This window comes from Oncorhynchus clarkii, chromosome 7 (assembly GCF_045791955.1).
Source record: "Oncorhynchus clarkii lewisi isolate Uvic-CL-2024 chromosome 7, UVic_Ocla_1.0, whole genome shotgun sequence".
In the NCBI taxonomy this organism is placed as follows: domain Eukaryota; kingdom Metazoa; phylum Chordata; class Actinopteri; order Salmoniformes; family Salmonidae; genus Oncorhynchus; species Oncorhynchus clarkii.
In genome coordinates, this window is record NC_092153.1 from 65,261,193 (window position 1) to 65,287,310 (window position 26,118).

Genomic DNA, 26,118 nt, shown 5'->3' on the forward strand with positions numbered 1-26,118 from the left:
GAGTAAACATTCGTGGAATATGGGCACCTATAACAACAAACATTCCTTCAAGACTTAAAGTTATTCTGTAATGTTATGACATGATGTTCCAATAATTGTTCTAAGAAAATACTTAAATGAAAATGGAAGTGGTTATGAAAACATTACCGCAACGTTTTGCTAGTATTGCTGTGTAATATTATATGAAGTTGCCAAACTTCAAACAAATGACATTTCTATCTTCTTACGTAATTATATTTTATTAGGTTATTGTCCAAATGTAGTTTTTTTTTAAAGAGATTTGACCCTGTGACCTACCACTTTCCACTTCTGTACTAAGCCTGCTACAACACAGGGATTTAGAGCTGAGCACATTCATCATTCTTTCCATATACTGTATAAAGCTGTACAGTCTAAGAATGTAAAGTCTCAGTATTTGCCTTTGCAGAAGTGAGGATATAAAATCTAGAGAAAAAAGTAATTGTTAACTCATAATTATCCGCTCTTACTTTCAAATCCCAATTTTTTGTTGCGTTTCCCTTTGCACAAAAAAAAAAGTTTCAAGGTTATATATATGTTTTGTAGATATGCACATCTTTTGACTCCTCAACAGTAGTCTGTCAGGCAATTAAAGTTACATTATGATTATTATGGCCAGTCATAATGTACACCAGAATGTGATCTTTGTCCAGCTAACTTGTCACAGTAGCTGGACAAAGATCCAATATAAAGATAAAGATCAATATAAAGATAAAGGTTTGATGAATTCCACTCAATGTTATACTGCTCCCAAATATAATGTTGTATATACATATTGGAACCATCTTACATATCACTTTCACACCTCTCCAGAGGTTGCATGGGTGTTTTAATACAAGTCAACAAAAAGCAAGCAATTGGTTTGTTTTGTTCAACAATAAATAAAATAAATAAATAAATAAAAAATAAAACGTACTGATATAAAATCGCCAGCATAAAAAAGACAATGCACATTTCTGTTGAACCAGCCTTTTATAGTAGGCCTATGGTAAGTGTAGCATATCGAGGGGTTGGGTTTCAAAAAATATGAAATGGAAAACAAACCAATTTTATAGGAAAATAACTACTAAATAGGAGGTTCACCGGTACGATTACATTGGGCATTACAAAAAGATAGCAGCCTTCATTGAGGCTATGCTTGGTTTTTCTTTGAGATTGGTGTACCGCTAGCGTGCCACTACGACAACATCCGGTGAAATTGCAGAGCACGAAATAAAAAATTACATAATATTAAACATTCATGAAAATACAAGTGTCTGACATCGTTTCAAAGCTTAACTTCTTGTTAATCCAACCGAGTTGTCAGACTTCAAAAAGGCTTTATGGTGAAAGCATATCATGCGATTTTCTGAGGACAGTGCCCAACATCAAAATTATTTTTCAAACCAGCACAGGCGTCACAAAATCCCAAATAGAGATACAATAAATCACTTACCTTTGAAGATCTTCCTCTGTCTGCATACCCAAGGGTCCCAGCTACACAATGTATGGTCGTTTTGTTTGATAAAGTCCCTCTTTATATCCCAAAAAGTCTGTTTAGTTGGTGCCATTGATTTCAGTAATCCACTCGTTCACCATGCATACAAACGAATCCAAAAAGTTACTGGTAAAGTTCGTCCAAACAAATCAAACCCATGTTTCTAATTAATCCTCAGGTACTCTAATATCTAAATAAACAAATACAATTTAAGATGGAGAATAGTATGTTCAATTGGGAAGATAAATAACGAAGAGCGCACACCTCATTCACTTGCACAACAAGACTACTTTTATAATGAGGGACACCTTGGAAAAACTACTTGTTCGTTTTTCAAAAAACAAGCCTGAAACCCTTTCTAAAGACTATTTATATCTAGTGGAAGCCATAGGACCCAGATTGAAGTTCCTATCTATTTGTTTTTCCCCATAGGCTAGCATTGAAATGGCCTGTGACCTCAAAAACAAATTTTCTGCATGGATTTTCCTCTGGTTTTTGCCTCCCATATCAGCTCTGTTATACTCAGACATTATTTTAACAGTTTTACAAACTTCAGAGTGTTTTCTATCCAATGCTACCAAATATTTGCATTTCCTAGCTTCTGGGCCTGAGTAACATGCAGTTTACCTTGGGCACGTTGTTAATCCGAACTTCCGAACACTGCCCCCTAGCCTTAAGAGGTGTTAATCAAATAAAATTAAATGGGAAAAAACATTAGTGTTTTACGTTTCTAAATGCGAAGTATACAGACACCAAAGCACATATTTCTCCATGCTCATATGGGCAGTGTGCCTCACGGCTGTTTAGGCTGCGTTTCTGCTGTCAAAATTCATGCCATAACCCAGGGTTTCTCAAACTCGGTTCTGGGGTCTCCCCTGGGTGCAGGTTTAGTTTTTTCCCCTAGCACTACACAGATGATTCAAATAATCAAAGCTCAATGATTAGTTACCACTTAAACCAGCTTTTGGTTGCTCTTAAATATCCTTATCAGTGCTACCTGAAATTAGCACTTTGGATCATGTTTTTAAGGACAGACCTAAAATATTTCCAACCCTCTCATCTGAGCACTAGCGTGTTGATGTTAGACAGGTAAATTGCCAAACCTGTCACGCCTGCTCCCAGGCGCACAAGGGCACCAGGCTGCCCATCATTATGCACACCTATCACCATCATTACGTGCATCAGCGCTTCATTGGACTCACCTGGACTCCTTCACTTTGTTTATTGCCGCCTCTATATCTGTCTGTTCCTCAGTTTGATCCATGTGTCAGCATTAATGTCGTTTTGTTTCCCCTGTCCAGACTGTTACAAACCTGCTCAAAGCCCGTAACTAAAGGGAGACAACGTGGAGATAAGGAGAAACAAAACATATTTTTATTAAATAAAGTAAACTAAGTACAATATACAATGGTGTGTGTAATCAGTAATCAGTAGTGTAAGTGAGTGCTTTGCATTCATGAATGTGATAATGCAGGGTGTTGAAAGGTGCCAAAGCAAACAACCAAAAACCACCAAGATACACAACAAAATCTATAAAGGTGTCTGCATGGAGAGAGTCTCCTCTATGAATGGGGAAGTGATGTATTTATCCTGGGACACACCGGGCCCAGGTGTTTCCCATGTAGTTGACGACCCTCCCAACTCCGCCCACCGGCATCCTAATAAGGAAACAAGAACAAAGAGAGAATACGGCAGACAGAGTGGGAGGGTCGTCACAAGACTTTGTCCGTGTTCTGTTTCATGTCCGTTGTTTATTAAATGTTCACTCCCTGTACTTGCTTCTCATCTCCCAGCCTCTGTCCTCACAGAATGCTGACACCAATATTGGAAGCATCAGGGAGTTTTGTTTTTTGTTTTGATTGGTGACGTCAGGTGAGGGTCCTGCTGCCTAATAGACCGGGGGTGCCTCAGCTGGCTCGTCAGGCTTCCACACCTTAACTGGCTCAAGAGGTTTCCTTGCCTCGGTTGGCTAGGAAGGCTCCCACCCCACGTCATGCTTCAGCCGGTTTGTCAGGCTCCCACGCCTCAGCCGGTGTTCTATTTCATGTCCGTTGTTTATTAAATGTTCACTCCCTGTACTTGCTTCCCGTCTCCCAGTGTCTGTCCTCACAGAACCTGGCGTTTGGGCTGGAAAATGCCACTATGACAGTTTTTACATGACGAAATTGCAAACAAACTTGTGTTTGACACTAGTTAAAAATAGAGCCCTAAATGCATAAACATTTTAGTATTTGTGTTAGCACCACAGGGATGAGACTATGGATTAATTCCAGCGATAAAACTCCAAAAGGTCCCCGTTTCGATTCCCCTTGGGGCTATCAACAAAAAGGTAAAAATATGGTTGCAGAATATTAATCTAATAAAATGTAATGAGATTACAAAAAAATGCTGTGTATTTTAACATCAACTGTTGTACAACAAAATTCCTCAACGGTAAGATGGCACGAATACATAAAAGAAACCTCAATGGACTGTTCAACTTATTTTTATCATTCTATGAACATAGGACTAAAATTCTAACAACATTGAGGGAATGCTTGGTAAAACCTAAATATAATATTTTGGGAATCTTTAAAGCAGAGGTGTCAAACTCATTCCATGGAGTGCCTAGTATCTACAGGCTTTTGTTTTTTCCTTTCAATTAAGCCCTAGACAGCCAGGTGTGGGGAGTTTCTTACTAATTAGTGACCTTAATTTGTAAATTAAGTGGCAGCTGCCACTTCATTAGAGCTTTCAGATGCAGTTTATCATATCTCACTACGCTTTATTACGAGCCACAATTTTAGTTCTCGTCACACAATTCTCTACCAGAATGTTCGGTTGGCCGTCTTCAATGTCACGTTGGTTATTATATTGCTATGTTTCCTTTCTAAAGCCCTTTTACAAAAAGTCCCACTGTACCTAACATCATTACTAAACTTTAGACATATGAGTAATTATTATAATTTTTGGGGGGACATACGAGTTACCACATCCAGTCTCAGGGATGGCTAACTCTGGAAATTCCTTTTGGTCTCTACTGAGTTAGGTAAATCAGCTTGGAGTTTTCTTGCACTTTATTTGTGTAACAATCTTAAACACCCAAAACAACATGCAGGGAACATTCCCACAAGTCTCTCAAAGTTATAGTGTCATGTTATGACATGATTGTTTAAATAATTTTCCTGAACAAACAATTTTCCTGATAGGAACAATCCAGTAATGTTTGGTTCTGAGAAAACATTACTGAAAGTATTGCTATGTAATATTATATGAAGCTTCCAAACTTTTAAACTTAGCCTACAAATGGCATTTTAATCTTCTTGCATAATTATATTTTATTAGGGTAGTGTCCAAATTTAGTTAATTTTGTAAAGATCATCAAAGAGATTTGAACCTGGGAACTACCACTTTCCACTTCTGAACTAAACCCGCTATGCCCCTGGGATTTAGAGCTGAGCACATTCATTGATCTTTACATATACTGTATAACCCATACAGGCTAAGAATTCCAAGTCTTAGTATTTGCGTTTGGACATAAGAGGATATCAAATCGAGAGAAAAAAGTAATTGTTAACTCATAAGTATCCCAATCCCAATTGCATTTCCCTTTGCACTAAAATTAAGTTTCATATGTTTTAGTAGATATGCACATCTATTTACAGCTCACCAATAATCAGTCAGGCAATATTTTAACATTATTATTATTCTAAAATAAAGTTTGCAAGTAAAATCAAAGTTGTAACATTTGAAACTTACAGTATATAAAGATTTTGGTAGAGTAAGTAGGGGCCACTTATTTTTCTTGATTTAGTTATCTTGTCTCTGCAAAACCAAAGACTGCATCCTGGAAGTCAGACTACATGTACAAACAGTTTAGTATTTGTGTTAGTCCCATCCCTGTGGTGCTGTGTATTAATTCCAGAGATAATACCCCAAAGGTCCCAGGTTTGATCCCCGCTTGCGGTTATCAACAAAAAAAGTTACAACTATGTTTGCAGAATAATAGTCTAATGTCATGTGATTCCCAAGAATTGCCATGAGTGTTTCTACATGAACTCTTGTACAAAAACAATATTCAAGAGTTTATATGGCAGCAATACATGAAAGAAACCACAATGGACAGTTCAACTTATTTTGATCTTTCGGTCCCGTTCTGTGAGCTTGTGTGGCCTACCCTTTCGCAGCTGAGCCTTTGTTGCTCCTAGAAGTTTCCACTTCACAGTAACAGCACTTACAGTTGACCGGGGAAGCTCTAGCAGGTCATACATTTGGAACTGACCTTTTGGAAAGGTGGCGTCCTATGATGGTGCCGCGTTCTTCAGTAAGGACTACTGCCAATGTTTGTCTATGGAGATTGCATGGCTGTGTGCTTAATTTTACACACCTGTTAGCAACGGGTGTGACTGAAATAGCCGGATCCACATACTTTTGCATATATAGTGTATGTCAGGCGCTCCTCCAGTTAATCTTCCGGGCGCTGAACGAACCGGGTATGCAGTATAACATGGAGATAACCCGCCAGTAAGGGGCGGCAGGGTAGCCTAGTGGTTAGAGTGTTGGACTAGTAACCGGAAAGTTGCAAGTTCAAACCCCCAAGCTGACAAGGTACAAATCTGTTGTTCTACCCCTGAACAGGCAGTTAACCCACTGTTCCTAGGCTGTCATTGAAAATAAGAATTTGTTCTTGTGATGACCCTCCCACTCTGGCTAACTCTTTGTTTCCTTATTAGGATGCCGGTGGGCGGAGTTGGGAGGGTCGTCAGCTACATGGGAAACACCTGGGCCCAGGATAAATAGACCTCTTCCACATTCATGGAGAAGACTCTCTCCACCTTTATAGATTGTGTTGTGGTTCTTGGTGGCCTTTTGTTTGTTTGCTTTGGCACCTTTCACATATGGACGGTGTAAATCACGGCTGGGTAGGCTGCGTTTCTGCTGTTAGCGTTACCGCTAAAACCAGCTTTTGGTTGGTCTTAAATACCCCTACCAGTGCTACCTGAAGTTAGGACTTTGGATAATGTTTTTAAGGATACACCTAAAAAAATCACCATGCCTCTCATCTGAGCATAATCATGATAAATGTTAGACAGGTAAATTGATGAACCTGGCGTTTGGGCTGGAAAATGCCATTGTGACAGTTTTTCCATGACGAAATTGCAAACTAACGTGCGTTTGACATTAGTGAAAAATATAGCCCTAAATGCATAAACAATCTCATCCCAGTGGTGCTTTGGATTATTTCCAGCGATAAAACTCCAAAAGGTCCCCGTTTTGATTCAGGCTTGGGGCTATCAACAAAAAAGGTAAAAATATGTTTGCAAAATATTAATCTACTAAAATGTAATGAGATTACAAAAAATGTTTTTTTTTTTTTGTTGTTGTACAACATCAACTGTTGTACAACAAAATCCCTCAACGGTAAGATGGCACTAATACATAAAAGAAACCTCAATGGACTGTTCAACTTATTTGTATCATTATATGATGGCAAAATCTACATATAATATTTTGAGAACATAAAGCAGAAACCTAGTATCTACAGGCTTTTGTTTTTTCCTTTTGATTAAGCCATAGAAAACCAGGTGTGGGGAGTTCATTACTAATTAGTGACCTTTATTCATTATTTAAGTGGCAGCTGTTAACATTGGCATCTGTGGCATCTGTTAAAACATTTTTGCCACATCAGAGGAAGGTTCTGTGTACCCGAATACAAAAAAATGGTTTAATCATCAGCACAACTGGACACATTGTGTTATTAGAACCTTTGGGGGGAATGTTTTTACACCTTTCCACAACTAAAGGAAATGTTTTGTGAACATTAACAGAACCTGTTTTGGTTTGCTGGGTGGGCTTTTTAAATCCATTGTATTCTTCACAAAATGAAAACACTGTAAGAGTACATTTCCTCAGAAATGTGTCACCTGAACATGCAGAGCTGATGTGGTGGGTCAGTAACCCTGTGATCGTAATAATCTCCTTAGGCCCACAACATGCTACACAACAATGTTACCGAGGAACAATATACAAGTGTGTGGGTTGGGGGCCGGCTGCTATCTTATTTCATGACCTCAATAAAAGCACCACCACCTCTCTCAACACATCCATCTAGCTCACTTGATCTCCTGCTCGCTCTCACTTACTAACTCAAGTTGTATTGGAAGATTTGAGAAATCTTCAAACAGACACTTGACGGTTTACTGATCTGCTGCATGAGGTACAGTATGTGCTTTTACTTTGACATTTTGAAATGTGCAGTTTCTCATCAGTCAAACTGTCACCTGTGAGATAAATAGGTTGGCAGTATCAAAGGCTTTATTTTAAAGATGTAATGCTATCATCAGATTAACTAAACATTTTAAGTTGGATGAACTCTAATAGATGTTTTGCTAAAATATGGAATTTTGGGTTATTGACAGATGGCAGTTATATTTTTTTATTTGGTTGAAACAAGTATATTAATATTTTACCTAGAGTCCCCCTTGACTCCTTTCCAGTTTCAGTTACGATCCAATGAATGGACAAGTTAGTGGATTCTTTCAAATCTGCTATGACATACTAACTAACTATAGACCAGTTAAACAGGTAAAACAGTCTCACTAATGGTTAGAACAAATCAACTTACTGTTTTGCTAGATCTGGTTTAATGCATCATTTTTCAGCCTCTGAAATAAATGTTTTAGTTGTAAACTGGCCCCTGACAAGTAAATGGACTAAAATAAAGTCAAAACTATTTGCAGAAAAGGCACACAGTTAAGTTGCACTATCAGCTAATTAAACTGTGCTAACAAAGCAAACTGAAGTTTACTCAATATTGCTTTTCAAATTCAATTACATTGAAAGAAAAAAAACATTGGGTTTGCGGAGTATTCCAGCTCAACATTTTCACAATTTTAAGTCCAGCCAACTTGGATATTTAAGCAACATATTTTTATTTACAGTGTAGTAATCATGCTTTAGATATTCACCATAATGTTAAGACATTAAAACAAAAGCCTTATATTCAACATAATATATTACTTACATTTTCAAAAGTAGTGCTTCAAAACAATAACTTTGGTATAGTATGCAACATGTCATGACACTGTAATAGATTTTCAAAGGCTGAAATGGAGCGTACATATGAGACTGAGGTGAAGCTGAAGTTGATGAGTTCAGGAGCCAAGACGAACGTGGAACACCCTGAACCCAAGCCCCAGGACAGGGGAAAGTGGGGCAGCAAAACAGAGTTCTTATTGGCAGCAGCTGGACACATTGTCGGTCTGGGAAATGTATGGAGGTTCCCATACCTGTGCTATAAAAATGGAGGAGGTGAGCAACACACCACATCTTTATGTGGTCATATACATTTTAACACACATAATGAAATTGCTCCTATATAAAATTGTTTTATTTAGATTTTTTTCAGATAAAGCTAAACTCTTAAATAATGAAACTTATTCCGCTGTAAATTAAAACATTATTTACTTAAAGGGGCAATCTGGGATTGGTATATACAGTTGAAGTCGGAGTGGTTGAAAAATGAGTTTTAATGACTCCAACCTAAGTGTATGTATACTTCTGACATCAACTGTATTTTCAACTTTTAATTTAAGACATATGTCCATTGATTCTTGAAGAATATAACTTAAGTGCTCATAAGCTTAGTTAAACTGTCTTTACCCCATCAACTCTAACCACAGATGCTTTACTAGCATGTGACTTATGTGGTGATGTGTGATAGAAGAAGTATACATTTACAATTTCCCTGACTTTGACAGTGGTTCAAAATGCATAGTCAATTTCAGTGTTTCATGCAAATCACGTATTAATCATTGCTCCAAAAAGGGGTTTTCTTTGTCCCCTATATTTTGTTCCTGTTCACCTGCGGTATTCCCCTCTTCTTCCTGGAGACATCATTGGGCCAGTACACTAGTCAGGGTGGAATCACTTGCTGGAGGAAAATCTGTCCACTCTTTGAAGGTAAGTCAAACCTTGTTTTGAAAAACAGATAAAGCAACACCTCACGGCACAACCACTCTCCCCTATTTGACCTAGATAGTTTGTGTGTATGCATTGATATGTAGGCTACGTGTGCCTTTAATTTTTTTTTACGGAGTTCTGTCCTTGAGCTGTTCTTGTCTATTGATGTTCTGTATCATGTCATGTTTCATGTTTTGTGTGGACCTAAATACCTAAATTGTATCTTTACCATTGGTAGCATAGCTCCAGACTATATAAAGCTGTCAATTAACATGTGTATGAAGTAGCCCGTTTATTGATGCCAACGAGATAGTGCTAATATGGATATACTGGTAATATGAACCTTTTGTCAAGGTTGAGGACATTTCCATTTCAATTCAGTCAATTCAGGAAGTCATTATCCTAAATTCAGGAAGTATTAAGACCCCCATATTAGACCCCAAATATTAGACCCCAAATTCGTTATGTTTTCTATGTTGTTGTTTTATGATGTTGACCTCTCTCAATAGGCCTGGGCTATGGAAGCCAAGTGGTGGTTTTGTACACTGGAGTGTATTACATCATCATTCTGGCTTGGGCGTTCCTATACCTCTTCTCTTCCTTCAGTTTAGAACTCCCATGGGCCAGTTGTAAAAACAGTTGGAACACAGGTATTTTATTTTATATGTTATGCTTGTCAATAATTTATTATGGCTGTTGTCAATCACTAACTAATCATAACATAATTGGCAGCTTTTTAAAGTTAAATACATGGCACAGACAATGTATTGCTGAAAGTTTATAGCTGGAAGTTAATGCACCTCAAATGTACATAAGCCATAGACTAGTCTACTCATCCATGTGCTTCAATTGTTTTGTAATGTTTTTCTCTCACTATAAGATAACTGTTTTGAGCCTGGCCAGAACAGCACAATTTCTGACTATTCTCATGGGAACACTACATCCTCAGTCATAGAATTTTGGGAGTAAGTGACTTGACAATGCACATGCATTTTTTAAATTATGTATGAATGCATTTATTTTTAACGTTAGAGTGAATGTTACTAAATAAGCCTTTACACTCCCAGGAGAAGAATATTGGGCTTGTCTGGGGGAATTGAAGAGATTGGGAGTGTTCGCTGGGACCTAGCTCTGTGTCTTCTGCTGTCCTGGATTATCTGTTATTTCTGTGTCTGGAAAGGAGTGAAGTCTACTGGGAAGGTAAGGTGGCATCTCTGCCATTCAGCCTGATGACACCATGAATGGTGTAAAGTTGTTAGGATGAGCCATAGACTGAGTAAACGTAATGCTGGTCTGGTCTCCCCTTAGGTGGTCTATTTCACTGCCACCTTCCCCTATGTGATGCTGTTGGTGTTGCTAGTTCGTGGACTCACACTGCCAGGGGCCATAGATGGTATCAAGTTCTACCTCTACCCGGACCCAGCCCGCCTCGCTGATCCACAGGTAGGAACACACTTCATTGTGTCCAAAACTGAGATCCATCCCACATAAGCAAATACACTTTCGACTGCAGTTAACAATTATTTTGACATATTCATTGTTTCAGGTATGGATGGATGCTGGAAGCCAGATATTTTACTCCTATGGAGTTTGTACAGGGGTTTTAACATCTTTAGGCAGCTACAACAAGTACAATAACAACTGCTACAGGTACACAGATCTCAATCATGATTCATGACATTGTATTGAGAAGACCTATTTTGTTGTGTGAATTTAAGGCTGACTAATGTAGTCTTTTTAATTTCAGGGACTGTGTGTATCTTTGTCTACTAAACAGTGTGACTAGCTTTGTGGCTGGTTTTGCCATTTTCTCTGTACTGGGCTTCATGGCTTATGAACAGGGCATAGACATCTCAATGGTGGCTGAATCAGGTAGGTAATGCTCCACATGTAACTTCAAACCTTAAATCTCACTATTTACAAAGTGTCTGTAATAAACCTGATCTTTGCGCTAGTTTGACAACCACAGCATTGTTCAACGATGGGTAAATAGTAGACTAAATGGGACTAAAGTATGACATTTAGTACCAAAGTTGTAAATACTGTGTGCCAGTAGACTAAGCGCATGTTCAACCCTTTGAGGGATATCATGTGAACACAATGCTTTAATATACCACTTACAGGTCCTGGCCTGGTGTTCATCGCCTACCCTCGTGCTGTGGCCATGATGCCAGTACCCCAACTCTGGGCCATCTTCTTCTACATCATGATCCTCCTACTGGGGTTAGACAGTCAGGTAGGTTAGAGCGTCCATGAAGGTCTACAAAATGATTTGAGGAAACACTGATTTGTGAGTCACTACATTTCAAAAGCTACTTTGCGCCTTGGGCCACTTTCACTTGGCATGAATCACCGAGGAAGCTAGCTAAGTAGCCCCAAACAATGTCTTTAATTCAATGCCCGGCTGATGATGCTAACTTGTTGGCTAGCGAGATTCAATGGTCTGCTAGCTAGCTAGCTATCGTTAGCTTGCTAATTCACTTGCTGGCGTCACTATAATGCACTAGTTAATGACAACATGAACTGTTGCTTGTCGTGGTGTAGTGCAAACTGCAAAAGTACATTACTTTTAACATTTGTACTGGCTATTGTTGTTTTGTTTGGCTTAGTGACATTGCTAATTTCGTCGTTTTGGCATTTATTAACTATGCAGTTAACCAAGTCCAGGTTTAAATTAACATAAGTCCCTAAGTTCCTGTGAGAAATAGATCAGGAACCACTCCCTTTAGAGAACGTTAAATCATTTGTGTGTGTAATCACCTATTTTCACATTTTCAGTGACAGTAATAACCAAAATTCCCGAAGTGCCTTTCAGACCTTTATCCCAGTATGTCTGTTCCGCTTTGTGGTATTGAGCTGCAGTGTTTTTGATCAGACTAATGTGGATGTTCTGGTGCTTACTACTGATTCATGCTCAGATCTAGCAAGATGTTTCTTGTTTGATCTGTGCTCTGTTTCAGACTGTTACAACATTAGAAGCTATGTAGGCCTTTTTGAGTTGTGTAGCCTATACGCAGGTAGTTATGGTATGCATTATTATATTAGGCAATTCATAAGGTGATACCTGCTATGATTCTGATGATCTCTGTCAAATGAAATATACCATATGCATGTTTTATCATTGCTCTTTGGGGTCTAGGCCGAGTTACTGTAAAGCACTGACAACTCGATGTAAAAATGGGCTTTATGAATACATTTCATTTTTTTAATGATTAATTGTTTGTTAAATTGATAGGCCTACGTCCTCATTGGAACAAACTTTTTTCGCTTCAGTTTGTATATCACGAGGCCGTGGTCACAGCGATCTCAGACATGTACCCCTCTTTCTTCCACGTGGGCCATCTGCGGAAAAAACTTCTCCTGCTTGGCATCAGTGTGTGCAGCTTCCTGGTTGGCCTGCTAATGGTCACAGAGGTGAGAGTCGACCATACTGGTCGAACGGGTTTACCACAACAGATTAGTAATATGATCAGGTAGCTTTTATAGGAAGAAGAATGGGCATTTGAGCCTCTCTGTTCCCACAGACTATCAGATAACTTGCAGTGAAAGTCACGTGTGTTGCCTGCTACTCACAGTACTTCACATCCATTTTTCTTATTTAGAAAGATTAATTAATAAACATTCTGCCTACCACCCACCCTCACTTTCTCTCTGTAGGGTGGCCTGTATGTGTTTCAGCTGTTTGATTACTATGCCTGCAGTGGGATGACACTCCTGGTCTTTGCTAGTCTCCAGGCCGTCTGTGTTGGGTGGTGTTATGGTGAGAAGCATCAGGATTAACCACAAATGCACAATAATTTCCAAACAAAACATTTAAAGTCCATAGAAAATAGTTTAATGCCATTTGAGGGAACATACTGAATGTATGAGTCAAAACAGTACATTTCCTCATTGTACCAATAATGTAATGTTGATAAGACTGGGTTGGATTAAGTTACTCTAAACGAGATATGTGACTCACCATCTGGATTCGGTCTTATGTAGCAAAATGTGAAATGGTGTTTTTTACATTGGATAAGAGAGACTCAGAGCTACAAAATGGTATATAATACACTGCATTTGAGGAACAATGGGAAAGTAATTCTGATTTGAAAGTTGATTAACTTGTAAACTTTGAAAATCGCCTTTGAATGTTTGGATATCTAGTGAAGAGCTCTTTGTCTACACCCATTCAGCATCGTTCACACCATCTTAAGCTTTAGCCCCACCCATCTCGTTTCACTCTTGGAGCGTACACTTGATGCTCTGACCAATGATTTGTTTACCTCTGGATAACATGAAAACAGCCTAACCAGCTCTGCTGGCAACAACTTCATTAAGCTTTTGCAGATGTTTACTGACACCGGCCATATTCAACGGGTGTTGTACACACGTCACATTACCTAACAAGCCAGCCAGCTAACGTTAGCTAGTTAAACAACAAAAAGTGCCAACAATGCCTAACACGAGGCTCTAACTACAAAAGCAAACAGCTTTGGGAAACGAATAATAAGTTCCACTAGGGAGCCAGCTAGCTAACGTTAGCTAGCTAACTAACAGTACACTTTAGTTTAAGACAGCTAGCACCAGCTAGCTAGCTAAACAATGAACAGCTAGTTAAACAACATTTAAGATCACAAACACATACACATGTCACGTAACATTAGCTAACGAGACAGCCAGCTAACGTTAGCTAGTTAAATAACAATGAACAAAGTGCCAATAATGCCACAGTGCTGGGAGCTAACCAACCAGGTTCAATGTTAGCTAGCTAACGAGAAAAGCAAACTGCTCTGGGGGAAAAAAATAGTCAGCTAGGGAGCCAGGCAGCTAAAGCTAGCTAGCTAGCTAACAGTACACTTTAGCATAAAATGAAACCACTTTGTCAAAATTAGAAATGTGTAATATCTGAAAATAAAGCTAGCTCATGCTAGACTATCTTACCTGTATACATCATCATGCATGATGGACGTGTCTCCCGGTCAGGAATGCCATACCATGGTTGCCCTTAGTTTGAAAATGTAATCCGGGTACAGGTGTTTTCTCCATCTCTTTAGCTATCACACTCTAATTCGACTGATTTCAAAACGTGTTCCTCCAGAAAGTGGAGAGTAACACTTATGCAGCTTCACTACACAATACATAACAAATCTGTGTTTGACAGGATTACCAACACAGACTGACGAGCTCAAATAGACAGCAGCCTTCAATATTGCAGACCAATTCGAACTCCTTTCTCGGCATGTCCAGCCCACTCATTATCTCAGCCAATCAAGGCTAGGGGTTCTCTGTGGCTTAACCAACAAGGCTCATAATTTAACAATTGTATTCATATTTACAGATGGCATACACGTTTGATATTAAGGCACATGAAAGTTCACATGTTCGAGAATCCATTTCTGCCAAAAAACGCATTTTGGTAAAAAAAAAAAAATGTTTACGTTCAAACGGCTCTCAAGTTAGAACTTGTGACATACGCCTAGTTTCCGGATTTGGGTCACATATGTTTTACAACTGACTAAAACTTCAATCCCGAATCATCTGTGAATCACTAAAGTGAATACATTCTATGCCCTCAAGGTGCGGAACGGCTGTATGATAATATTGAGGACATGATTGGCTATCGTCCTTGGCCATTCATGAAGTACTGTTGGATGTACATCACACCTGTCATATGCATAGTAAGTATCTTGCTAGCTGAAACAGTTGTCCATTTCATTAGTTAACATATGTTATCACAGTATATACAGTGGAAGAGGTGATACACTTTACTATTGTACTGCTCTTTTACCTTAGAAGAAGAAGAAAAAAAAAATATATATATATATTCAAGTGCTGGAACTACTGGTCCTTTTTGTTAGAATAATTATTTATATATATATATTTATTTATATATATATATAAATAATTATTCTAACAAAAAGGACCAGTAGTTCCAGCACTTGAATGTCTAAACATGTCATTCTAAGAATGAAAGCGTACTTTAATAGAAAACTCCACTTGCATTCAATCTACCCACTGAGCTAAAACTGCTTGAATCAACGTTGTTTCCAAATCATTTCAACTCAAAAAATAAAGTTGAATCAACGTGGAAACTGATTGGATTTACGAAGTCATCAACATTAGGGCATTGTTTCAGGATAATGATCACAACTTGCGTTATCGTTTAACATGGTTTAATAAGTCTGAGAAAGTTACATGGTTAGTTCCCATAGGTGTCAGCTAAGCTATCTATTAAACTAGCGGTCTCAGTCCGGATGTTAATATTACTTCCGTTAATGAAAATTGGCAATTATAGCCCTATAACTAAACTATGTAATCAGTCAGGTCCTACATTTGCCCCCCTTCTTGAACTAAGGCCATAAGTCATGAACAATTAATGGAGTCTAGCCGGTAGCCTTCTTTCACGAGTTTGTCATGGCTCTGCTTGATGTTGTTCTTGTGCTCTTGCTTCTGGCACATCTCCATGAGCAACTTCTTGTCTTTGACCTTGAATGTTCTGCTCTTGACCTGGAATATAGTCAGGTTGTGGAATGAACACAACATCCATTTCTTCTTCGGTGGGCTGGCTAGTACGAAAGTCTTTGTGTTCCATCTTAAACCTGGAATGTGCATCTGCCAGGTCGAGCGATAATTCGATAACAGACAGAAACTGGTTTTCAGCGTGTGTCCTCTGGTCTCTTTACCATGACACAATCTCCAACTTGCAGTGAGGAATCCTCCTTTACATTGTTTTAGTCATAATACTTATTTAGAGTTTCCAGATATTTCTGCACTTCTACCTGTAACTTAGTATCATCAGGTGGCTTATCAGCTGCAAAAAGTGGATGGACTGTATCCAGCGGGACTCTGAAGGTTCTTCCAAATCATGAGTTCGGTGGGTGATTTTCCTGTCACCTTGTGAGGCATTGATCTGTAGCTCAATAGTAGTGTTTAATGCATGAGAGAACTGTTTTCTTTCTTGCATCAGAGCGCCGAAGACCATACTTCAGGACTTTGTTAAACCTTTCCACACCGGCGTTGGCTAGTGGATGGTACAACAGGATATTCTGGTGCATGGTTCCTTTCTTCTCCAAGTAAGATGTAAAGTCAGTTTGTGAATTGCGGGAACTAGAACTTGAGGCTGGCCCCATTGTGTGAACAGATCGTAAAGTCCATTGGTCACAGTTGCTGTGGTTACATTGCTTCTGGGTAAGACTTCAGGCCATTTGCTGTACAGGTCTGTAACAATGATCAGGTACTTCTGATGCTGCTTGTAGTTCTCCAAAGATGTCCACTTGGATCTTCTCCCAAAGTATTTTAGGCCACGATATAGGTTGTAGTGGTGTTTTTTCTGGTATGAGTGATTTCACTTTGTGAAAAGCTGCGTGCCCTGCACACTAAGCTGGTGATGTCATCGTCCATCTTTGGCCACCATACTTTGCTGTGAAGGAACTGCTTCATCTTTCTTGTTCCTGGGTGTCCTTTATGAGCTTGGGTGAGGACTCTGTGTCAGAGTGATTGGTGTGATCTCCTCTTCCTCTTGTCTCTTACCATGTAGTATGGACTGAACAGTATGTCTCTTGTTGGACCGTTCCATCCAGCTTTCATGTAGCTTAGCACTTTGTAGTGGATCGATCTGGGTGGAATTAAGCAGAACAGATGGTTCTGCTATTGCATGTTTCAGTTCAGCGAACTTATGCGGACATCCATTTCCGTTCTGCATCCTGGTGTAGCAACTGCCTTAGGGGTTCCATTGTTGCGTAGTCCGAAATGAACTTCAAGTAATAGTTTGTCACTCCTAAGAAGGTTTGAAGCTCTTTACCAACTTTGGTGCTGGCATCTTCTTGATTGCCATCACGTTGGACTGACACAGCTTTACTCCAGCAGCGCTCACTTTGTAGGCAATGAACTAAGTAACTCGTGCTGCATGCGTTGGTATACCTCAGGCGCCACTGAGACACCAAACGGGAGCTTGAGCCAGCGTTTCCGACCCCAGGGGGTTCAGAAGGTAGTCATGAAGCTGCTTTCTTCATCCAGCATACATTAAAGGAATGCATCTCGGGCATTCACCAAGGTGAAAATCCTGGCCTTGGAAAGCTTGTAGAGGACATTCTCTAGTGTCGGCATGATGTAGTGGGATTGTTTCAGTGCTTGGTTCAGATGCTTTGGGTCAATGCAGACCCTCAGCTTTTTTCACTACGACCATATTGTGGGGCGGCAGGGTAGCCTAGTGGTTAGAGCGTTGGACTAGTAACCAAAAGGTTGCAAGTTCAAATCCCTGAGCTGACAAGGTACAAATCTGTCGTTCTGCACTGTTCCTAGGCCGTCATTGAAAATAAGAATTTGTTCTTAACTGACTTGCCTAGTTAAATAAAAGATAAACATATTTCTGATCCAGCCATCGGCCTCATACTTGTCCAGCTGGGCCTTCATAGCCACTTTCATTGCGAGGAGCGCACTGGACTGGAGTGACGCTCTCATCCAATTCAAAGTGTACCTCCACAGGCGGGCCTGTTGAATACATTGTCATATCTGCTGAGTAGTTGTTCTCTGCAACATCTCAAACTCCAGCTTGTGTTTGCGTCCCCGAATAACACATTTGGTCTCAAAGGTGCCCATAGAGCTCATTAGCTCTCCTGAGTACAGCTTTAGGCTAGTATCGTTGGGCAATAGATGTGTGTCAGATTCCAGATTGATTTTGTCTTTGTAGCTTGCATGTAGCACAGGAATCCAGTTGACATTGTTGTTGCTTGTTGTCATTGTAGTGTCACAATTTCTACCCGCTAGTGTACAGCCCCAATGGATGCATACATGTAAATGTCACTTTCACTGTTCTGAACATTGAGTGACATCATCAACACAGTGAATATTGCCCTCACTCACCCTTCTTTTGCTTTTCAGACACACTTTTGCAAAGTGATTATTAGTTCCACAAGCTCTGCATGGTTTTCCGTAGGCAGGGGAGTGCTCTTTGCCACGTGTGTGTGTATTCCCTCTCGGTGTTCACCGTTCATGGTGATTTACTCTGCCTCGATTGATTTTGTCTGGATGTCTGCCTGGCAACAGCGTGAACAGTATCAATGTCAGAGCGTGGGGTTTTGATTTCCATTGCTCTCATGTCAGTGACTTCAGTAGTGCGACACATTTCAATGACAGTTAATAATGTTAAGCCTTTCTCTCTCAGTAGACGCCGGCACGTATCCTCGTTTGCAAATCCCAGTACTATTTTGTCACGAATCAATTCATCTTTCTACGGGGGTATTCACAAGTGGCGGATTTTTCTTTCAAAACGGGTTACAAAGTTGTGTACCGACTCACCCTCGTCCTGTTTGCAGCTTCCGTAAATGATGTTTCTGGCGGGTTTGAAGTAATTCTCCAATGCATACAATATAGCCTTTGCATCACACTGTTGTCGTGCTGTAAGGGTGAGATTTTGCCGGTAGATATGACTGCATTCACTGCGCATTAAACTACTCAGAGTTGCCGCTTGTACCTCGTTGGGTTTATCATGTAGACTGGTCGCCAGCGCATAGTCCTCTAATTCATCCCTGAAGTTGGCGCAATTAGTACTCCAGTCCCCTGTGAGAACCATGGGATTTGGTGGCTGAATGTTTGCTGCCACAGCAATGGAATAGGAGATTTCTTTGCCTTCAGTCATCGAGGTAGGTAGTGATGCTAGCTAGCCAGCTAACAACGAGTTGATCAGTGTTGTGACTAGGAGTAGGAAACAGCGTATGTTCGCATATGGAACGTAACTGAGCCTATACTGTACTTAGCTACAAAAATAACGTGTGTTTTTCAAGCCACTTCTGATACCATGTTTCGGTATGATATGTTGGATAAAGGAAGAAAGACACCAATGTCAAGTTCAATAGCCTTGTTCATGCATTGTACAAATCCCTACACCCGGAGTCCGGGGAACAGTCCGGCTTGTCGATTACCTATCAACTAGATTCCTTAACAATTAACTAGCCTATCCGTCTCACTCCGGATGATAACGTTACTTCCATTAGTTAATGAACATTGGTAATTGTAGTCCTTTGATATAACTGAACTATGTAGTCAGTCAGGTCCTACATCACCCAACTTTTAACCTAATCCAGACATTGGTTGTTGATCTCCCGTTAGCTGACAACTCAACCAAATGTAAATCAAATCTATACGTTGAACTGATGTCTGTGCCCAGTTGGTAATATTGTATCGGACACAACTTTGCCAACAGTATTGATATGCTGTGGTGTAGGTATAAAGATGCAAGTCTCTCTCAACAGGCTTTTCTAGAAGCTGAACCACAGGTTTTTTCTCACTGTAAAATTGCTCTGAATTAGAACATCTGCTAAATGATTAAAGTAAAAATGTAGAATTTCTATAACCTGTTTAAACAAATGCTTAGGGTATTGACAAATTTTATCCATCTCACTCGGGTTGGCCCATGTTTTTCCAAGTCCTGAATACAGGACAATGTCCTTTGTACTGTATGTCCTCGGCCACTTCTGTCTCTTTTTATAGGGTACGCTTGTCTTCTCCCTGGTCAAGTATACCCCCCTCAAGTTCAACAACACTTATGAGTACCCCTGGTGGGGCTACGCCATTGGTGGATTCTTCACTCTCTCCTCGACGTTACTGGTACCTCTCTGGATGCTGTACAAGATGAGTGTCACCGCTGGTTCACTGCGGCAGGTACAGAGAAACTCTAAGTTTTAAACATGATTAAGTGGTCCACATAAGTGGTTTCATTTTCTATCATCTTTACTGTAGCTAAAAAAAACTGACGACAATGGCATATTCTGATTCCATGAAATTATTCTTTCAAATGTCCTACAAGAGGAAAATCTTAGCATAGCTAACACATTTTATAACTTTATTTGTATAGCGTTTTAACAATACAGATAAATGTGTTTCACATCACAAAAGTAATAACAAAGAAACAAAGACCGGAGGAAGGAGAACGGAAGATGGCTAATTAAAATCATACACTAAAAGCATCATTATAAAAGTGTCTTCTGCAGGGTCTTTAAAAGACGCAAAACATACACAGCATAAAAACAAACAATAGTAACAGTCAGACATACAGTGCATTCAGAAAGTATTCAGACCCCTTCACTTTTTCCACATTGTTACTTTACAGCCATATTCTAAAATTGGTAAAAAAAAAGTTTCTGATCAATCTACACACAGCACCACATAATGACAAAGCAAAAACAGCTTTTTAGAAAAGTTTACTAATTTGCAACAACACCCATGACAATTTATCCTCCAAAACACCAGTTTATCTGACATTATCAATTACTCATTAAAACTGTTTGGTTCGAGCCCTGAATGCTGATTGGCTGAAAGCTGTGGTATCAGACAGTATACCACGGGTATGAAAAAACATGTATTTTTACTGCTTCAATTACATTGGTAACCAGTTTATAATAGCAATAAGGCACCACGGGTGTTTGTGGTATATTGCCAAGATACCACGGCTAAGAGCTCTTAGGCTCGACAACGCCATATTAATGCCCATGATTTTGGAATAAGATGTTTGACGAGCAGGTGTCTACATACTCTTGGTCATGTAGTGTAGCTCTCCTCAGTAGAATCAAAACAGTCTGAGGGGAAATCCTACTGCTTACTTGAAAGTACTGCTGGCCAGAGTAATCCCCTACAAAACAAATCGATACTCTCACAATCCCTGGATATGGAAAATAACAAAAACTAATGAAAGGATTTCGATGAAATACAAAAGACAATATCAATACTCGTTACACTAGCAACAAACTATTTAGCTAGCTTCAAGCCTAGTGTTTTTAATTATTTAACTAGGCAAATCAGTTCAAAACAAATTCTTATTTACAATGACGGCCTACCCCGGACGATGGTGAGCCAATTGTGCACCGCCCTATGGGACTCCCAATCACGGCCGGATATACTACAGCCTGGATTCAAACCAGGGACTGTAGTGACGCCTCTTGCATTGAGATAAAGTGCCTTAGACCGCTGCGCCACTCGGGAGCCCAAATTTGCAACGTGATCTCCTCATAATGAACCGTGTTGAGTGTCCTGACAAAGGCAAACTATTCCAGCTATGCCAGGCAAAATTGGGCATCATTAAATTTGGATGAATCCAAATAAATGTAAATAGAAAACAGCTTGAACACATATGCAGCTACTTTGATAGTGATATTCTGACTGCAGAGATTGTGACTGTGTTAGCCATAGCTAGTTGGCAAGTGATAAGAACGTTGCCAGCGAGCATAACAATGGAACGAACTGGGTCACATCCATAAATATAGAACTAATCGAACAGACGACTGGGTCGCGTCTCTAGCAAACACAAGATGAGAACATATGTATGTGGTATAAGGGGGATAAACACCTCCATTCTGTACGTTACCTTGGAAAAATGTACTGTGCCTCGTCCCGCTGCGTAGGCCATTATTTCCAAAGTACTGTACAGAACGTTGCCGTTTAACATTTACTTATTTCAGCCCAGCACCAGTATTCTGAAATGTAGGATATGCATATCCCCACTCTTTTTCTTCATATTATGCTGGCCTTCCCTCCTAACAGAGAATGAAAGTGTTAACCAGTCCAGCAGAGGATCTACCCAAACCCATGTCACAGAAGAAGGACCTCAACCCCTCAGAAGTGTTTCAGATGTTCACAGAACTTTGCACATTACGGACACCAAACCAAACCCCTACAGTCGCCAGCTCCCATCTGAGTGCAGCACCAGCACAGACAGTGCCCATTAACACCTTGAACTTGGAAACTTAAAATAACCCATGGTGTATTGGGAAACATTTGTCTCTTTGCACATGAACTCTGACCCTGGAGACAGGGATCCGATGCAAGGTGTCCTACTATTTTCCCTTTCTGTTTCTCATGTATATGAAATAATATAAGAAAAATTAAAGACACCAAACACTGCCACAGATGGGTGTGAAATTCTCTGAAAGTACACACACATGCAAGAGCACTGCCCTTCTGAAACGGCCCACAGACAAAATCTAACTTTGTCACATGTACTGAATACAACAAGTGTAGACCTTACCGCAAATGCTTACTTACAAGCCCTTAACCAACAGTGCAGTTCAAGAAGAGTTAAGAAAATATTTACCAAAGAAACTAAAGTAAAAAATAAACAAACATAAACAATAAAATAACAAAAATAAGGCTATATACAGGGGGTACCGTTACCGAGTCAATGTGCGGAGGTACAGGTTAGTCGAGGTAATTTGTACATGTAGGTAGGGTTGAAGTGACTATGCATAGATAAAACAGCGAGTAGCAGCAGTGTAAAAAACAAATGGATAGAGGGTGTCAATGTAAATAATCCGGTGGCCATTTGGTTAATTGTTCAGCAGTCTTATATGGCTTGGGGGTAGAAGCTGTTAAGGAGCCTTTTGGTCCTACCGCTTGCCGTGTGGTAGCAGAGAAGAAAAGTCTATGACTTGGGTGTCTGGAGTCTTTGACAATTGTTTGGTCTTTCCTCAGACACCGCCTAGTATATACAGTTGAAGTCGGAGGTTTACATACACCTTAGCCAAATACATTTAAACTCAGTTTTTCACAATTCCTGTCATTTAATCCTAGTAAAATGTCCCTGTCTTAGGCCAGTTAGGTCACCACTTTATTTTAAGAATGTGAAATGCCAGAGTAAAAGAGAGAATGATTTATTTCAGCTTTTATTTATTTTGTCACGTTCCCAGTGGGTCAGACGTTTACATACACTCAATTAGCATTTGTTAGAATTGCCTTTAAATTGTTTAATTTGGGTCAAACGTTTTGGGTAGCCTTCCACAAGCTTCCACTATAAGTTGGGTGAATTTTGGCCCATTCCTCCTGACAGAGCTGGTGTAACTGAGTCATTTTTGTAGGCCTCCTTGCTCGCACACGCTTTTTCAGTTCTGCCCACACATTTTCTATAGGATTGAGGTCAGGGCTTTGTGATGGCCACCCCAATCCCTTGACTTTGTTGTCCTTAAGCCATTTTGTCACAACTTTGGAATTATGCTTGGGGTCATTGTCCATTTGGAAGACCCATTTGCAACAAAGCTTTAACCTCATGACTGATGTCTTGAGATGTTGTTTCAATATATCCACATAATTTTCCTGCCTCATGATGCCATCTATTTTGTGAAGTGCACCAGTCCCGCCTACAGCAACATCATGCTGCCACCCCCATGCTTCACAGTTGGGATGGTTTTCTTCAGCTTGCAAGCCTCCCCCTTTTTCCTCCAAACATAAAGATGTTCATTATGGCCAAACAGTTCTGTTTTTGTTTCATCAGACCAGATGACATTTCTCCAAAAGTCAGATCTTTGTCCCCATGTGCAGTTGCAAACCGAAGTCTGCCTTTTTTATGGCTGTTTTGGAGCAGTGGCTTCCTCTTTGCTTAGTGGCTTTTCAGGTAATGTTGATATAGGACTTGTTTTACTGTGGATGTTACGATACAGGTATCCTGTGTCTACTTATTTTCTCTCCTTCTCCCCTCACAGGTGCTAATCATCATTCCCCAATCAGTCACTAATTAGAAGACACCTGCTCTTTTTCTCTTACCCTATCACATCCTTTCCCTTGGTTTAAAAACCCTATCAGTTATTTTCTCTGGATCTTGATATCTCTGGCTATATCGCTCTCTTTTGGTTTTTGTTCATACATGTCACATTTGTCTGGAATCCTGTGAGTATTTTATTGTTATGGTGATTGACTGTCTGTTTGATGGTGGGAAAAGGGGGTATCAAGACAAGTTGCCCATGGGCATACACTACCCATAGGAATATTTTGTCTAAATACCCTAGTTAGAACTGGGTGGACCACCCGCTGTATTTTTGGTTAGTTAGCTGTGTTGAAGTAGGCTAGTCTTGTTTAGGAGTGTTTTTGTGTCTTGTTTCTTTCCTTGGGTCCAGCTCAGCCCCTTTTCCTGCCCCCCTTTACCGTGTGTGTTTTAAAAATAAACCATGAGTGTTTGACGGTGATTTTAGTTGTCTGTGGTTTTTGTTCTCACTATTACTTTTTCACTGTAATAATTTTGCATGAGTTATGTTACGTGTCTCGATGCCCCCCAGTGGCTATAGATACTTTTATACATGTTTCCTCCAGCATCTTCACATGGTCCTTTTGCTTTTCTTCTGGGATTGATTTGCACTTTTTGTACCAAAGTATGTTGATCTCTAGGAGACCAAATGGTCTCCTTCCTGAGCGGTATGATGACTGCGTGGTCGGAAAGTGTTGTGTACTATTGTTTGTACAGATGAACGTGGTACCTTCAGGCGTTTGGAAATTGCTCCCAAGGATGAACCAGACTTGTGGAGGTCTACAATTGTTTTCTGATGTCTTGGCTGATTTCTTATGATTTTATCCCATGATATCAAGCAAAGAGGCACTGAGTTTGAAGGTAGGCCTTGAAATACGTACACAGGTACACCTCCAATAGGCTAATTAACATAATTTGAGTCAATCAGAAGCCTCTAAAGCCATGACATTTTCTGGAATTTTTCCAAGCTGTTTAAAGGCACAGTCAACTTAGTGTATGTGTAACGGATGTGAAACGGCTAGCTTAGTTAGCGGTGCGCGCTAGATAGCGTTTCAATCAGTGACGTCACTTGCTCTGAGACCTTGAAGTAGTAGTTCCCCTTGCTCTGCAAGGGCCGCGGCTTTTGTGGAGCGATGGGTAACGATGCTTCGTGGGTGTCAGTTGTTGTGTGCAGAGGGTCCCTGGTTCGCGCCCGGGTATGGGCGAGGGGGACGGTATAAAGTTATACTGTTACATATGTACAACTTCTGACCCACTTGAATTGTGTTAGAGTGAAATAATTTGTCTGTAAACAGTTGTTGGAAAAATGATTTGTGTCCTGCACAAACTAAATGTCCTAACCGATTTGCCGAAACTATAGTTTGTTAACAAAAAAAATGGGAGTGGTTGAAAAACAAGTTAATGCAGACTTCTGACTTCAACTGTATACACACAAAGCAACAGCGCTTTTACTGAGTTACAGTTCATATGTATGAATTTCACATTACTGGGAATACAGATATGCATCTGTTGGTTACAAATACCTCAGGATTTGTGGTTGTGATGCTGATTTGATGTACTGCCAAATTCTCTAAAACAATGTTGCAGGCTGCTTTTTGGTAGAGAAATTAACATGAAGTTCTCCGGCAACAGCTCTGGTGGACATTCCTCTAATTAGCATGCCAATTTCACACACCTGCAACTTAAGACCTCTGGCATTGATTTGTGTTACAAAACTGCATATTTTAGTCGCCTTTTATGGTGCACCTGTGCAACGATCATGCCATTTAAATCAGCTTGATATGCCACACCTGTCAGGTGGATGGATTATCTTGGCAAAGGAGAAATCCTCACTAACAGGGATATAAACAAATCTCTGTTTTGGCCTTCAATGACATTAAGCAGTCTTTTAAACTTGTCTCATAAAACCACTTCTTGTGAGTTCCTGTCCAATGATGTCTACACATTTTCAGGTTGTACCTCTACTCACGTTGGTTGAGCACCTACACTTTTCCAAATGTAGATTTGTTTTTGCAGTTAGCTCCCAACCATGGCTCAAGGCATAAGTAGGGAATAAAATATGTGCACACAAGTTGTGCGTATGGAACATTTCAGCTCATGAAACCAACACTTTACATGTTGCATTTTACTTTTGTATGCATTGTATATTTGAGTGATCCTTAAAAGATCCTGTCTTATTGCAGTTTGGTCATTTTCT

The 26,118-nt window shown here is 39.9% G+C and overlaps 1 protein-coding gene across 1 annotated transcript; it reads left to right on the forward strand.

Moving 5' to 3' along the window:
• Positions 1-8,583: 8,583 nt before the first annotated feature.
• LOC139413969 (solute carrier family 6 member 22, tandem duplicate 2) lies at positions 8,584-22,159 on the forward strand. Its single transcript, XM_071161856.1, has 14 exons — positions 8,584-8,785; positions 9,302-9,436; positions 9,946-10,086; positions 10,317-10,401; positions 10,504-10,636; positions 10,745-10,879; positions 10,983-11,086; positions 11,184-11,308; positions 11,560-11,672; positions 12,710-12,850; positions 13,094-13,196; positions 14,996-15,096; positions 19,907-20,077; positions 21,953-22,159. Exons 1-14 carry the CDS (start codon positions 8,584-8,586, stop codon positions 22,157-22,159), a joined length of 1,896 nt encoding a protein of 631 aa, XP_071017957.1.
• The last annotated feature ends 3,959 nt before the right edge of the window (positions 22,160-26,118 follow it).